The sequence below is a fragment of the Pan troglodytes genome, chromosome 10 (genome assembly GCF_028858775.2).
Source record: "Pan troglodytes isolate AG18354 chromosome 10, NHGRI_mPanTro3-v2.0_pri, whole genome shotgun sequence".
Classification (NCBI taxonomy): Eukaryota; Metazoa; Chordata; class Mammalia; order Primates; family Hominidae; genus Pan; species Pan troglodytes.
The window spans coordinates 135,075,610-135,091,907 of record NC_072408.2 but is presented as its reverse complement, the minus strand read 5'-3'; the positions used below and the strand labels follow the sequence as shown (position 1 = coordinate 135,091,907).

Sequence of the window (16,298 nt, the reverse complement as noted above, 5' to 3'; positions counted from 1 at the left end):
GCAGACACCACCTTAATCAGGTGATCAAAGAGAACATCATTAATATTGTGACACATTTAAATCCCATGCAACCCGATAAAGTACAAAGACAACAGCAGAGCATCCTGTCTGGAGCATTCCAGCCCAAAATGTAGCATCTGAATCACTAATCAGGAAGAAACATCAGACAAATCTGAATGGAGAGACATGTCACAAAATAACTAGCCTGTAAGCTTCCGCAGTGTCAAAGTCATGAAATTCAAGGGAAGACTGAAAAAAAAGTAAAAAGCCATGACAACTAACTGCAATGTGCAATCCTGAACTAGATCCTTCTGCTGTGAATTACTGGGACAATAGTTGATATGGTTTGGCTCTGTGTCCCCACCCAAATCTCATCTCGAACTGCTGTAATCCCAACATGTCCAGGGAGGGACCTAGTGGGAGGTGACTGGATCATGAGGAAGGGGGGCAGTGGCTTTCTCCATGCTTTTCTCATCATAATGAGTGAGTTCTCACAAGATCTGATGGTTTTATAAGGGACACTTTTCCTTTTGCCTCCTCCTTTTCCTGCCACCATGTGAAAAAGGTACTTGCTTCTCCTTTGCCTTCTGCCATGATTGTAAGTTTCCTGAGGCCTCCCCAGCCATGCAGAACTGTGAGTCAATTAAACCTCTTTCCTTTATAAATTACCCAGGCTCAGGGGAATTCTTTATAGCAATGTGAAAACGGAATAATACAACAGTATTGTGTGGTAATAATGCAGCAGTGGTAATTCTCTGATTTTGATGTTATCTTGTGCTTTTGTAAGAGAATGTCTTGTTTGTAAGAAATACACAACAAAACATTCAGGGATGATAAGCATCAACTCAGCCAGTTACTCTGAGATGGTTCATGGGACAAAAGTTCTAGGCACCTATTTTTGAAATATTCTAAATGTTTGAGCTTGTTTAAACATAAAAACAACAAAAAACTCCAGCCATTTTCCACTATGTATGAGTAGTTTTTATTTGTATAGGTGTCAGCCTCAGGAGGAAAGAGAATCCAACTCCAATGTTCAAAGTCCTTTTTATGAAGGAACTATTCATGGAAGAAATGAAATAATGAGGCTGGGTACCTAGAGATAAGAAATAGACATTATCTTCACCTGAAGGGGGAAGTGGAGAAGGGGGTGTTCCTGAAGGTCAGTGGGAGCTGGAATCTTGAACAGAGGCCACCCAACAGGAGTTAGATTCATGGGGAGACAAAGGCACAGCCAGAGATGGGCCCAAACAAGGAGCGAGTGGGGAACAAATATTCCAGCTTCTCCTTTCTCTTGCCCTCCAATCTCTTGCCATGTCCCCACTAGTCAGCCCCCCATGGAATCCAGCAGATACAAGAACCAGGAGTTGCCCTTTGCAGGGTCAGCCTCCTAGGGTTCAGAGCAGGACAGAGAACAACGGAGATTGTATCCAAAATGTGCAAATGAAAAATAAAGACAAATAGACATTAGGTCATTTGACCCTTTTAAATAACTCCATGAGACACATTTTACTAGCCCCAGTGACAGACCCAGAAGCTGAGGTTTGATGCTACAAGTGGCTTTCCCATGTCTACACAGTGGAGCAGGGATTTGATTCAGGCCAGTATAACCACCAAGCCTTGATCTTGCCTTCCAAACAGGACCTGTCTGGAGAGGAAGGGGTCCTAACTTGTTGCAACAAACCTGTTTCAGATCCCATCTTTCTCTCTTCCAACTGGCACTTGGGCCACCTCTTGTATCTATCTCATTTTGCCTCTGATATTGAAGGCAGCCTGGGTTGACAGCTGAGTGATACATGATGTTTGCTTATCCTTGGTTTCAGGCAAGTATGACACAAACTCAACTAGGAAAACACATCTTCATGCTGTCTCCTGTTCATAGATACTAACCCAAGTAGACTTCTGAGGAGGAAAGAGATACAACTTGCTTGCATGACTCTTCTATGTTCCTGTGACCGGTGTTGATCACAGTCTCAAAGGTGGAGATGTAGGAATATATATCGTTCTTTTTCTGGTCTCAAATGTGGGTAACAACACCCACATTTTTCTCTGCATCCCACTTCTAGCCCATATGAACTCCTCCCACAGCTCCCTGGCCAGGATAATTAGAGCACATTGTTTTCTATTGACTGGGTTGAATGGTTCAGAAACTGGCACATGAAACAAACAGAGCCAATGAAACACAGTATGACTTTTGCTGGGATTATTGGGGGAGAGATATTTGACCCCTCAAGCATGTAAACTTGGAACTTCCAAGAGCCACAAATTAGAACCTAATAAGGAAGCCAACAGTATAACAGGCCGAGTAAATCACTTTTTAAACAAATTCTAATGTTATAATTGAATACCCAGATCAAGTCACATCTGATGCCTCATTATAATATCTTTCCATCCACTCAAAAGATACCTTATACTCATTAGTAGTCAGTCCCCATTATTCTAGTGATTACGCTATTAAGTTAACTGAATTTAAGCATGTTTTCCTTATATAAGGATATTAGGATGCTTTTCACTATTTATGATAGAATTCTGGTCTGTGTTTGAAGTTTATTCCTTTAATGTAGTCAGTTTTGAGAATCTCTTGTCTGCAAGGAAGGAGCCCCTCCTATATCTCACCTGAAAGTAAGAGGCAGATGGATACAAGGGAGGGTGGGACAACTCAGAAATAAAGTCGGCGACTTGAAAATGTTGCCCCTGGCCAGCATGTGAATTTGTGTATCACACTCCTCTTCTGAGCACTCTCACCTCAAATTGACGGGGGCACTTCCCTGGAGTGGCTGACAGAGAGAAGAGATGAAGACAGGCTCCATTCTCAGCTAGAGACCTTTAATAAAATGGTGGCCTTCAGAGATTTCTGGCATATAAAACTTACCTCCCCATTTTCATGTATGTAGCAGGCAGCATGAATCTTGGGCTATCAAGATTCAAGAGATTGGCTCAGAATGAAGGACAGATAATATGAGAAGCCAAAGACAGACTGAAGTCATTTATTCACTTGTCCGTTCATTCATTTATCAAGCATTCGGGGCCTCACCAGAATACCAGAGGTATTAGAGCCATCAGCAAAATAGATAAATACAACCATGAAAAAATAGGCTAAAATTTCTGTTCTCATGGAGCTTTAATTCTAGGGAATGGGAAGACAGTTAAATAAGTCAAAGTTATAGTTTATCAGGAGGTGATAAGTGCAAAGAGAAAGGACAAAATAGGGACAGGGCACAGAAAGGGCAGGAATGGAGAACAACAGACAAAGTGCATAGGGAGACTTCCATGAGGAGGTGCCCTTGGCACACAGATCTGAGAAGCTGAAAGTGCGTCATGAGGGTATCTAGAAGTTATCCCACAGTAGGCATGTGCAAAGGCCCTGCGGTGGGAGCCTATCTGGGGTGGTGAGCCCAGCAAGCAGGCCCATGGGACTGGAGCAGAGTGTGGGGTTGAAAATGAGGTCAGAAGGATGCTACAGGGTCGGAGATTACAGAGCGCCTTGTAGATCACCGCACAGACTGTGGCATTACCTCTGAATGTGATGGGAGACACTAGAGAATTTGGGGCAGAGGACATGATCTGACCACTAGTCAAGAAGGGCTTAAACATGCAGCTGGTGTTTGCTGAGGATGGTGGACATTTAGATCTTCCCGTCGGGCTAATGAACAAAGTAAGGAAGCACTGTCTCTAGAGGATTAGCAGTGATTTAATAATAATAATAAAAATGACAGCACCAATTCTGTCTCTGAAGTTTATTCCTTTTATGTGGCCAGTTCTGGGAATCCATTATCTTCAAGGAATGGAGATAATGAGCGTGCTTGGAGAACAGACAGGTGAGATATTTGAGAGAGAAAACAAAATTCCCTTTGCCTGGGACTAGATCTTCCAGGACCCCTCTATTACTCGGGGTTCTCCTGGGAAATAGAACCAATAGAGTGAGTATATAAGGAGAGAAACTTATTTTAAGGTATTGGCTCATGCGATTATGGAGTCTGGCAAGCCCAAAATCTGTAGGGTGGGCTGGCAGGCTGGAGACCCAAGGAAGACCTAATGTTGCAGTTCACGTCCAAATGCTGTCGACTGGCAGAATTCCTTCTTGTCTTCTAGGGGTGGTCAGCCTTTTGATCTCTGCAGGCCTTCAACTCATTGGATGAGGCTACCCACATTATGCAGAGTAACCTGTTTTATCAAAATCCACCAATTTGTTAATCTCACCCAAACACACACACACACACACGTATAGAATCAAGTCTGAACAAATATCTGGGAACCGTGGCCCACAGAAGTTAAGACAAAAACTTAGTCATCATGGACACCCTGACCACCGGGGTTTAGTAAAAAGCTGATGTTTGCAGGCTTCTTGCCTCTGTGAATGGTAGAGGGGACCCCTTCCCACCCAGAACTAACGGGCAACCACACAGTGAAACCACTGCCAGCTGTCACCTCCATGGCATCGGTGCCGCAGGGAGACAGGCTGGGGTCAAGGGCCAGGACGTGGCCAGGGAGACAACTGACCAGGAGAAGGCAGTGAGAGATCCCAGCTAGGAAACGTAATTTAATTAATAGGATATGAACACGACAGATGAAAACACTGAGTTTGAAGGCAAATGAGAAAAGTCTGCTCTCTCAGTCAATTCATTGCTTACAATTAAAAAGTGGAAAATAAAGAAAATGGTAACCCGGGGCTGTGTAGTGACCCAAAAGATTTACATAAATTGAAGACAAGAACCTATTGCCATTTAGGAGGCAGGAAAGATGGAACAAAGCCGGAGCAGAACAAATGCCCCGAAACATAGACTTCCCCTGAGATTTTTGCTCTCATAAATCAGGATGCCAGAGGGGCAAGCCTTTTAGGGTCACCGTATACAGCTGCGGCATGAGAAACTGGCAGGCTTTAGCAACTCAGCCCAGGGATCCCACAGTCCTGGGGGTGAGCACCTGAGGTTGAAAGTAAGGTCTCCTTATCTGCAAGAGGAGGTCAGTGATAGAAGATGCTACTATTGCAGTGCCCATCTCTTATTGGAGGGATGTTGGATGGCTGGATATCAATGAAAGAAGAATGAATGAAGGTCAAGACAAGCAGAAAAGAGGAAAAGCCACCCAGAAGTAGAGATGTGATGAGAGATAAAGAAGGCCACCTTCCTAATTTGAGATGTCCTGGACTTTGTTATTTGTGCATAGGCAGGAGAAACGAGCTGACCTCCCATGTGGGCTGCCCCCACAATGTGGAGCACACGCGTGAGAAGTGGCCATCCAGTGGCTTTTGATTCCCTTCATTTTGCTCATTTGGTTGATGAATAGGGTTTTGCCTGCTGGGCAGTCATTCCCCATCTTCTGAAACAGCTCCACCTGTGTTTGGGCATCATCACACCTTCTATCTTAGTGGTGTGGGTGGAAGTGACCTCACCCCCAGGCTCCCAGAATTCCTGTGCCCAAGATCTGCATCATCAGAAAACCCCATTCCCTTAAGTCCGCAGTAAGTGGGCGAAAGACTGTAGTGAGTGCCAAAAATCTACCCCTGCAACTTTTTCTACAACCGTGTGAGAAGTCACTTTCTTTTAGTTGAGTATGCTGTGTAGACAGAATATAAGCCTGGAGGTGCTATTGACAATGATGCCCTCTCCAAAATGAAGACAGCAAAGAGGACAGAGCAGCCAAGAGATTGGGAGAAACAGAAACTGTCCAATGACATCACTTGACCCCTGGATCCAGCTGTGCCTGAAGTCTATCTGGACTTTGCAGTTACTGAACGAATTATTTTTTTCCTTCTTTTGACTTTGGTATGGTTTGCTTAAGCTGGGGGTTTTGGCATTTGTAACTAGAGGAATCGTGAATAAGAAACTGAATAATTTGGTGCATATTCAAAAAACATTTCCATCAAACAGACAGGGAAAACTGCTTCAGTGTGTCAAACCCAACCTCATTGTTTCCAGTGGAGACAAAAATCACATTTTCAGGAATACCTTGTTTAGGGCATAAGTAAGAGCTTTTTCTTTTTTGTTTGTTTGTTTTGTCTTAAAATCATCACTAAGCTGTAACTCAATGATAAGACCAGAAACTAGCCTAGAATTGTGTGTGTGTGTGCATGCACGCACATGCATGCACACATGTGTGTGTTGAGGCAGGAGGCAGTTTTCTTCAAGTTCCTTTATTTTGGGACTATAAGAATCCCTTGTTGCCTCAAAGACTTGCTAGTAGAATACCGCGTGCCAAAGTGGCCAGCGTTCGATCCACATTTCTACAGCATCTGGGTCCGCAGAGACAGTGAGGAAACACAGCAGAAGCAAACATAATTATGGGGCCAGAGGGACCAATTGAGCAAGAAGGATGAAAAAAGTCAACTGCAGAGTTGGGAGAAAAAATTAACCTAAGAGAGAAATGGGGCCTGCTCTGGATGGTTTTCATGACTCTGAGAACTCAGAGGGAGAAGGGAAGCTTAAGATCGTGTCAAGAATATCCTAACACTAAGCCAGATGGAATTATGCCTAAGCTGTAGTTAAGCATGAAGTGGTCAAGGGATGTCTCAGAATATAAACCTTTGGCTCTCTGTTTAGGTCTACAATAAACAAACACCTCACACTTGACCAGTTTTCCTATTCCCCGATATTGTTGAATGCACAGTTCTGTTTTCTTTGCTTTGTGTTTTAAATTATTCTCAGTTATTTTTAAAAAATATCTATGTAAGGTTTCCATTGTATTGTACTGTGGATTCTTCTTCTCCATGGCTTTAATAATACAAATAATGATGGCCCTGATTTATTGAACTTTACTATATGCCAAGTCTTACCGCATGCAATAGTTTGCATGGCCTCAAAAGTGAATGTCCACTTAGAACCTGTGAATATGTCCTTGCTTAAGAAAAAAATCTCTTTTCAGATGTCATTAAGTTAAGGATCTTGAAATGAGATCATCCTGGATTACAGTGGGTTATAAATCCAATGACCGGTATCCTTATAAGACAGACAGGTAAGGATCATTTAGAATGGGAGGCCATGTGAAGACGGAGGCAAAGATTGCTGTGATGCTGCCACAAGCCAAGAGCACCAGGAGCCAAGAGAAGCTGGAAAAGGCAAGGAAGGATCCTCCCCTGGGGGCTCAGCACAGTGCATGGCCCTGACAACATATGATTTTGGACTTTTGGCCCCAGAATTGTGAGAGGATCAATTTTTGTTACATTAAGCTTCCATGTTTGTTACAACTGCCCTTGGAAATTCATAAAGCGTGCTAAGTATCTCTAGTCCACTTTTGCATTAAATATTGTCAACCATCCTATAAAATAGATATTATCCCTTCTTAGCACAGTGGTCCCCAACCTTTTTGGCAAAAGGGACCAGTTTTGTGGAAGACAATTTTACATCGGACCAGGGGGTGGGGGGATTGTTTCAGCATCATTCAAGCACATTACATTTATTGTGCATTTTATCTCTATTATTATTACCCTGTACTATATAATAAAATATTATATAACTCACCATAATGTAGATTCAGTGGGAGCCCTAAGCTTGTCTTCCTGCAACTAGACCATCCCATCTTGGGGGCTAGTGGTGGACAGTGACAGATCATCAGGCATTAGATTCTCATAAGGAGCACGCAACCTAGGCCCCTTGCATGCACAGTTCATGATAGGATTCTAGCTTCTATGAGAATCTAATGCTGCCGCCAATCTTACAGGAGGCAGAGCTCAGGCAGTAATGTGAGGGATGGGGAGCAGCTATAAATTCAGAGGAAGCATTGCTCGCTTATCCATCACTCACCTCCTGCTCTGCAGCCTAGTTCCTAATAGGCCACGGACCACTACCAAACCATGACCAGAGGGTTGGGGAACCCTGACTTATAAAACAAAACTGAGGCTCAGAAAAGCTGTCCTTTATTTTTTCACTACATACACTAGGTCTTAGGGCCAGTGGAATGAACATTGGTTGATTTTTCATCCAGCATCTATCACACCTTCTTTTAGTAACAGCTCTTCAGTTTTTCTCTGGGAGGAAAATCCTTTCCCCTTGGATACAAAATGATGGAACTATTAATGAGGCTGTCTTATACCTTTCTAGATAGAGATGGGCCTACACAATCTGTGTGCATCCCTGAGAGTTAGAATCACCTGAAGAGCTTTTAAACAGTAAAACTGATCAGCCCTGCCTCCACACCCACCCCCACTCCATCCCTACCAAAGAGCCTGATTCCATTGGTTTGGGATAAGGCCTGGGGATTGGTATTTTCAAAATTCCCCAGGTGAAAAGTTTAGCCAAGGTATAGGCTTCTTTCACCCTGGAATCTAAAACATGAGCACTGAGACAAAAATAAGTAAAATGGTTCCTGTTTTCCAACTGCAGTACCCTAAAGAAGCCAGACAATTATAGCTACAGGAACCCAGCACCTGGCAGCTTCCTGCTCATAGGAAACCTCGTCCTTTAGCTTTCTCTGGAGTCAAGAGCTTCCAATCTCTTATAACTTAGTAATAAGCAATTAAGGTATTAAGATGTTTCTGTTGCTAACAACCAAAGACTTCTGACCAGTTCATCCAGGAACTGGTGGAACAGAAGCTCAAACTTAAGCTGTTGTTTCTATGATACTGAACCTTCCTAATTAGTCCATAAGTGATAACTCACCATGTTGCCGGCAAGATGAAGGGTATTGAGAGAAGAAAGAAAAAAATGTTATACATAGAAAAGACATGGTCTATATTAAGTCTTTGGGTTACTTTAGGATTCCAGCCATATGCAATGCAAGTGTAAACTCAACATTCCTAACACATTATTAAGAACATCCTTAATCAGGAAGAAAAAATGCGTACACATTGTAGAAGACAAGAAATCAGTCTCTCTGGGAGAGTAACTAGAATCCACTGTCTTGGAAATTTTGCTGATTTAGACTCCAGATGGGTTGTATTTCACATTTGCTTTCTCCTTGAATGCAGCAACTTCTAAGTTCCTAAAGGCATATAAAACAAGGGAGCTCAGTGCACAGGTAGAATAACATCTTGAAGAGAAACTGGTTTTCAGAACATCGGAAGTACCCATTTAGAAACAAAAGCCACACCATTAATACAATTTTTATTCTTCTTTAATAGACATAAAGATAATTTTTAACTGACAGTTCTCCCAGTCACACCTAGGGTACGTGAGTGCATGTACTTGAAAACATAGTAGAGGAAAACAGTGTAAGGAGTATAGTGTTGTAAATTTCTTATATAGCATACGAAGCACCATAACATAATTTGAATGCAAGTAATGATTAATTAAAATTGTATTCTGTAAGCCATAGAGCAATGACTAAAATTTAAAAAGAAGTATAAATAATAAGCCAATAGTGGAGATAAAATGGAACCATAAAAAATACTCAACATAAAAGCTGGTAGGGAAAGAGGAAAAGAAGAATAAAGAGCAGATGGAACATAAATAAAACAATGAGCAAAATAGTAGATCTTAATACAAATAGATGAATAATTACATTAAATATAAGTGGTCTAAACATTACACTTAAAAGACAGAGATTATCAGATTGGATAAACAAGTGAAACCCAACTATATGCTGCCTATAAACAACCAACATTACATATAAAGACATAAGTTAAAAGTAAAAAGATGAAAAAGATATTACCATAAAAATACCAATCAAAAGAAAGCTGAGGTGGCTATATTAATATCAGATAAAATAGATTATAGAACAAGAAATATTTCTAAGAATAAAGAAAGGCATTACATAAAAGTGGATTGATCGAACAACAACAAAAAAATCCTAAGTATGTACCTAAGACAGTGTTCAAAATACATGAAACGAAAGCTGTCAGAGCTAAAATAAAAAACAGACAAAACCATAACATAGTTGGAGACCTCAATACTCTTCTCTCAATAACTGACAGAACAAACAGATCAGTAGGAATATAGAAGACCTGAACAACACTATACACATTTAGGCAATCATTGTGGCCTTGGGTAAGGCAAGCTTTCTTAGATGTGACACCAAAAAACCAATAACTAAAAGAAAATATTAATAAACTAAACATCATTAAAATGTAACGCCTCTGCTCTTCCAAAGACACATACTCAGAGAAACTATCTTAAAACACTTATCTGACAAAGGACTTGCATTCAGAATATATAAAGCACTCTCAAAAATCGTAACAGGAAAATAATCAATAAAAAATGGGTACAATATTTGAAAAAGATATTTCACCAAAGACAATACAAGGACAGCAATTAAGCACAAGAAATATTATTCAACATTATTAGTCATGAGGGCAAAAATTAAAACCTCAAAGAAATGCCTATTATATACCTATCGGAATGACTAAACAAAATCAAAACAAAATGGATAATATCAAATGCTGCTGAAGATACAAACCAACTATTATACATGGCTGATGGGGATGCGAACTGCTAAAACTATGTTTAAAAAGAGTTTGCAGTATCTTATGAAGTTATGTATACAGTCTGCATACAACCTAGCAATCCCAATCCTAGCTAGTTACTCAGGAGAAATGAAAATATATGTTTGCATGAAGATTGTTGGTGAATATTTATAGCAACATTTTTCATAATTACCCAAAACTTGCATAATTTTAAGGTCTTTTCAGTATGAAATAAACTGTGGTGCGTTCATTCAATGGAATGCCATTCAGCATTGAAAAGGAACAAACTATTGATACATAGGTGACTATCAAATGCATCCTGCTAAGTAGAAGAAAGCAGATCCAAAAGCTGCATACTGCATGATCCTGTTTTTATGACATTTTGAAAAAGGTAAAACTCTAGAGACAAATAACTAATCAGTGGTTGCCAGGACTGGAGGTAGAGGAAGGAGGGGGCTACAAAGGCAAATAGAAATTTTGGAGAGTAATGGGCATGTTCTATACCGCAATCCTAGTGATGTTTACGTGACTGTGTGCATTTGTCGAAACTTAGAACTATACACTCAAAGAGGTGAATTTTATTGTGTGCAAATTATACTTTAATAAGCCTGGCTTTTAAACAAAGTAGATGGCTGTAAAAATGTTCTATCAATCAGATGTTCCATTTATTCCATTAATTCAGTAATACTTTCCTTCACTTCAATTAATATACCAAAGACACATTTTTATTAACCTTGCTTTTTATGACTATGGATGTATGAAATATCTAATACATCCAAAGGCTTTGTTTTAACCTCTGCTCATGGAGGTGTTAACTACTAATATAATTGAGAGTGCTGAGCTCTTCTCTGCATGACTGTAGCCACACTTGTGATTATGCTAACAGTGAACAGTGAGATGAACGAAGAAGAGGTTGAAGCAAAACTCAGCTGCTTAAGGGAAGGGTCAGGCGAGTGAGCAGAGGAAGAGAGGACCTGAATAAACACACTCTCCAGAGGAGGACACCCCTGCTCAGCTTTGGCACAAGGTAGCCATAAAAGAAATTACACCCAAGATTGGCAGACTCTCGACACTTTTGAGAGAAGTTGGAAATCCTAATTTGCTTTTCATAATGAAGGAGAAAACTTATTTGATCATCTCAGTAGATGCAAAAGAGCATTTGATAAAATTCTATATGCAACTTCTAGCAAACTAGAAATAAAATCTTTTTTATAATTGACGGATAAAATGTATATACAGTTACAGAGTACAATATGATGATTTGATATATGTACACATTGTGGAAATCCTAATTTTTTTATGTGAATGCTCCCATTTCTCTTCATTTTATTATTATTATTATTATTATTATTATTATTATTATTATTATTTTGAGACCAAGTCTTACTCTGTCACCCAGGCTGGAGTGCAGTGGCATGATCTTGGCTCACTGCAACCTCCAACTCCCAGATTCAAGCAATTCTCATGCCTCAGTCTCCCGAGTAGCTGGGATTAGAGGCCCCCGCCACCACGCCCAGCTAATTTTTGTATTTTTAGTAGAGATGGGGTTTCACCATGTTGGCCAGGCTGGTCTTGAACTTCTGACCTCAAGTGACCCACTGTCTTTGCCTCCCAAAGTGCTGGAATTAAAGGTGTGAGTCACCGTGCCTGACCAACTCTCACAATTTTTAAATGTTGGGAGCCTTTGAAAAAAAAATTGTATGGATAAAACAGTACTTGTCTGCGGGTCCTGAAGTTCGCAAGCACTAGTAAAGAAATTTGGGTATAGAAGAAGAACCGTAATAGGACACATTCAGATCTGATGGTTTAATAGAATGATTTCCAAGAAGTTGCAATAACTACTAAGAGGCTAAAACACAGTAAGGAATTTCGACTTGAGGGATAAGAAGGGACAAGGATGAAAAGAAAATCTACGTGTCTGTGCTAAGTGTACACATGTAAGTGTATGCAGGACAGGACATGAGCATCATTCTTTGGTGGCAGCACGAACGTGGGTGAGTTGAGAGGGGCTTCTCCACCCTGATGACATCCTAGGAGGATCCTATTTCTCATCCCTGCCATAGACCCTAAATCCCTTACCAGAAACCCAAAACCCCTAAAGCACTGACAATCCCAAGGTTTGGCTGGTTGGTTGTATTTAATTCATTCAGTGGCCAACACCGATCTGAAGTCCAGCTATTTGGGGTCTTATTATCTTTCTTTAGGTAAAGATTCATACATTGCACACAAAGTCAGCACGATGTGCAATTACAGGCTGCAACTCCAGACGAAGACTAAGGGTGCCATACCACGCATGCATATGACTTCATGCCTCTATTTTTCTATCTTTCCTTCTATCTTGTCATTCAAAGATATCAATAATTCTAAATTTTGAAATACATTTGCCCCCACAGATTTCAGAAAAGAGATTGTGGTCCCACATAACCTTCCCAGAAGGTCTCATATGTGACTAACAACCATCACTAAACTTCCGAGGGCATCTCAGCCTGGCACCGCCCTTCCACTTGCTTTATACAGGCGCAATACATCAACCTTTAATTCAAGGATGTTTTGCCTCTCCTGCCTCAGCCCAAGTCTTAAATCTTAGGAAAAGATTTCTTTCTTTCAATGCCCTGTCCTATTTATGGAACCTCCGAAGAACAATTCTGCCTTTTCCGAACCCTGACAAATTGCAAAGCCTCTAAATCCACAGTCAAAAATAAACAGACAATTGGTATTAAAAATTAATCAGTGGTTTCAAGGATTCCAGAAATCAGCACTTAAATCCGTGTGCAGGAAGAGACAGAGATGGCTTTTTTTTTTTTTTTAAAGACAGCAGAAATGTAAACAAGGTCAGCAAACTTTCCTCTCTAGAAGATATCTTACGGTGCAAACGCTTTACGTGTGGAGGAATCCGAGGGGGGAATGAACTGCTGCTTTTGATCATGAGAAACAAACGGAAAATGTATTTTGCAGATGATAAGTTGCAGGCCCTTATGCACCCCCAAATCACGTGGTGAACTTTGTAAAGCAAAAAGCAGGGAAAGAAAGCCCCATCAAATCAAGGTTGCACTTAGCTAGAGGGCAGAGGCGGTTTGGGATAGGGGTGGGGCTTCGCTACGTCCCTAGTTTTCAGCACTTTCCCTTGTTGTGCAAATATCAGCTTCAAATCCAGTCCCAGTTGCCTTTCCAGCCAAATCACTGCCCCCAGCACTGAACACATGGACATCTGTAACAGCCACTCTCGTAATCAAAAGTAAAATCCTCTGGATACACACACACACACACACACACACACACACGGAATGTGAGCCTTAATGAAGAACAGTCCACACTTGCTTTAAAGGGAACATCCAGTTCGCCTGGTTAAATTCTCTCAAGGGCAAGGGGCGAAAACCCGGAGGAGGTCGGTCACGCCCTGCTCAATTAGCACCGCCTTCCTCTGCAAAGTGCTTTACTACCCATTCAGTCATTTTGTCAACAAAAAACTGCCGGGAGGTAGGTTGGGAAGGGAATTCTTCAATGGCCACTTTGCATCTAGGAAAACTGAATCCTAGAAACGCTGGAACCTAGAGCTAATTAACAGCAGAATCCAGGCACCAGATTGTGACTGTTGACTCTTTCAAATAAAATAGAAAAGTGCCCCCCTCTCCTACTCCTCCACCCCCGACTTGCCCCCCCTTTCCCTCGTCTCTCACCCCCTCTTTCCCCCCTCTCTCACCCCACCCTCCTCTCTACCTGGAGCTCTTAGAAGAAAGGAACGCTTATATAAAACATAGCAAACTTGTCTGGTTGGTGTATCTGGGAAAGCGCAGCCTCAAGGAAAGTAGATTTTTCTGGATTTTCAGGCGGTGCAGAATGACTTTTGAAAAGCAAACGCTACTTTTAAACATCCATTGACAACTTGTCTCTCTCAATGCATTTCTAGCTCAGCCTCAGAGCACTAGGCGGGAGAGGGGTGGCTTTGAGTGTTCTCTGCTCAGAGCCTGGGGCCGATACTGCACCCGCGGCGCCGCGCGAAGGCTCAGGGCACCCATGTGCGCACCTCCGTTTAACCAAATGAACCCGAGACCTTCGCCAGGGCGCGGGCAGCAGGAAAGCGACGCTCTCCTTTTTCTACGCCCTGGACGCGCCCCGGGACTCGGGCAGCTGCTGCCCTGGCAGAGCCTAGGCCTTGCTCCCCGCCTGCCCCGCGGCTCCTGGGGCTGGAGACCGCCTCTCCCCGCCCTTCCCGCCGCCGCATCCGCGCGGCCACTCGGCCGCACACGCACATAATAAAAAAGGTCGGAAAAACCACACGGCTACCTTTTGTGAGCCCTGCGGGCGCCATACGTTAACTCCCTTAAATTCCTCCAACCCAAAGCAGGGCCGTCACTCCCATTGCAGAGAAGAGGACACTGAGGTGAAGGAGCTCCGGACAGGACCGCTGGTGAGGTAGTTCCCGTCGCGAGGGACGCACCCACCTCCCCATCCGCGCTCCCCCACCACAAAGGACTCATTTGAGAGAACCCGCAGAGAGCCCCTGGTTTCTGCCAAGCTGGGGTCCCTGGTGAGCTGCGCGATGAGTGAGCGTTCCTCTAGGGCCCGCACAGAGACCCTAGCGGTTGCGGAAAGGGGATGCAAAGAACCGGGCCTTCCCTTCTGGAGCACCAGCCCCACAGTGCCGAAGCTGTGGATGGGGAGCTGTGGACAGGGAGCACACAGCCGGGAGGAAGGGGCGCACAGAGCGGAGCACCTCTCCTGGATGCCAGTTCCACAGGGTGACTGTGCTGGGGCTGGGGCAGGTCCCCACGGAACTCAGGGATGGGGAACAAACGCCGTGTCCCTCAGCCACGCCCCCTCCTCATCCGCGGGGCAGCTCTGGGTCTGGGGGGTCCCGGGTGGGAGATTCGGGACTCGGGACCAGCCTAACTTGCCCGGATCCCGGCGCCCAGCTGGGAGCGCCCTTCTGGATTAGGGGCGGCTCGGCCCCCGCAGAGGCGCTGTTGATGGGATCCGAGCCCCCGCCGAGGCCCCCGCCGCACCCCTCGCTTCGGCTGCCCTCACCCCGAGCTCCCCCGGAACCGGGAAGTTCGCATGCGTCGGCGCGCCAGGCCCCCGCCCCGGCCTTACCTTTGCCCAGCAGCGCGCCCAGCAGCAGGCTCAGCGCCCCGCACAGCGGCGCCGCCGGCCCGGGGGCCGCACCCTCGGAGCGCATCCTGCGTCCCGGCCGCTCACGCAGCCCGCCGCCAGCCCGAAGCGCAGCGCCCGCCCGCGGCCCCCGCCGGCCGCCCCATGCCCGGGGCCACTCCCGCAGCCCGGTCGGCTGGGCCCGCTGCGTCTCTGCTGTCCGAGGCCCGCCCCTGCCGGGTCCACGCCGCCGCAGCTCCGGCTCTGGCTCTGGCGGCTCTGGCGGCTCTGGCGGCTCCCGCGGCTCCCGCTCCGCCGCTGCTCGCGCTCCGGCCGGGACAACTTTTCTCCTGCAGCCTCCGCAGCCTCCGCAGCCGCCGGCCCGCCCCGCCCCCGGCCCCGCCCCCGCCCGGGCCCCGCCCCCGCCGAGCCCCGGGACCGCGGACAGATTGAGGGTGCGGGAGGAGAGAGGACGCCTGCCCGCCGGGAGGGGCGGCAGATGGAGAACCCCCCCGCCCGGGCTAGGGAGGGTGTGCCCGGGAAAGAAGTCCGGGAGAGGAGGGGGCGTCTCCCCAGGCGGCTGGGACGGCTCCTCCGGGGGGTCCGCGCCTTTCCAGAGAAACTCAGCGTTCGCAGACTCCTGCCCGGGTGCCCAACGGACAGCGGCCCGTGGCCCGGAGGGTCCTGCCCAGGGACCCGACGCTCAAGGCGGAGCTGGACTCCTTCTCCCCACCCTCCCGTGGTCACTGCGGGACCTGGTGGTCGTCACGCCCCATTCCTCAACTTCAGGTGGCCCCTGCTTTAGCCTGGAGGGCTGGGGACATCTGGAATGCAAAGTCCCGCGCAGCTGCTGCGGGGAGAGCTCCTAACTGGATCA

The 16,298-nt window shown here is 44.9% G+C and overlaps 1 protein-coding gene across 1 annotated transcript in view; it reads right to left on the bottom strand.

Annotated features, from left to right (window-relative positions):
• Positions 1-15,801, bottom strand: part of TMEM132C (transmembrane protein 132C) — a 439,931-nt gene extending 424,130 nt beyond the window's left edge. The window contains exon 1 of the mRNA XM_522557.8: positions 15,425-15,801. Coding sequence (XP_522557.5) covers positions 15,425-15,509 — 85 coding nt within the window. The 5' untranslated portion in view covers positions 15,510-15,801. The remainder of the gene's footprint in view (positions 1-15,424) is intronic.
• Positions 15,802-16,298: the final 497 nt, after the last annotated feature.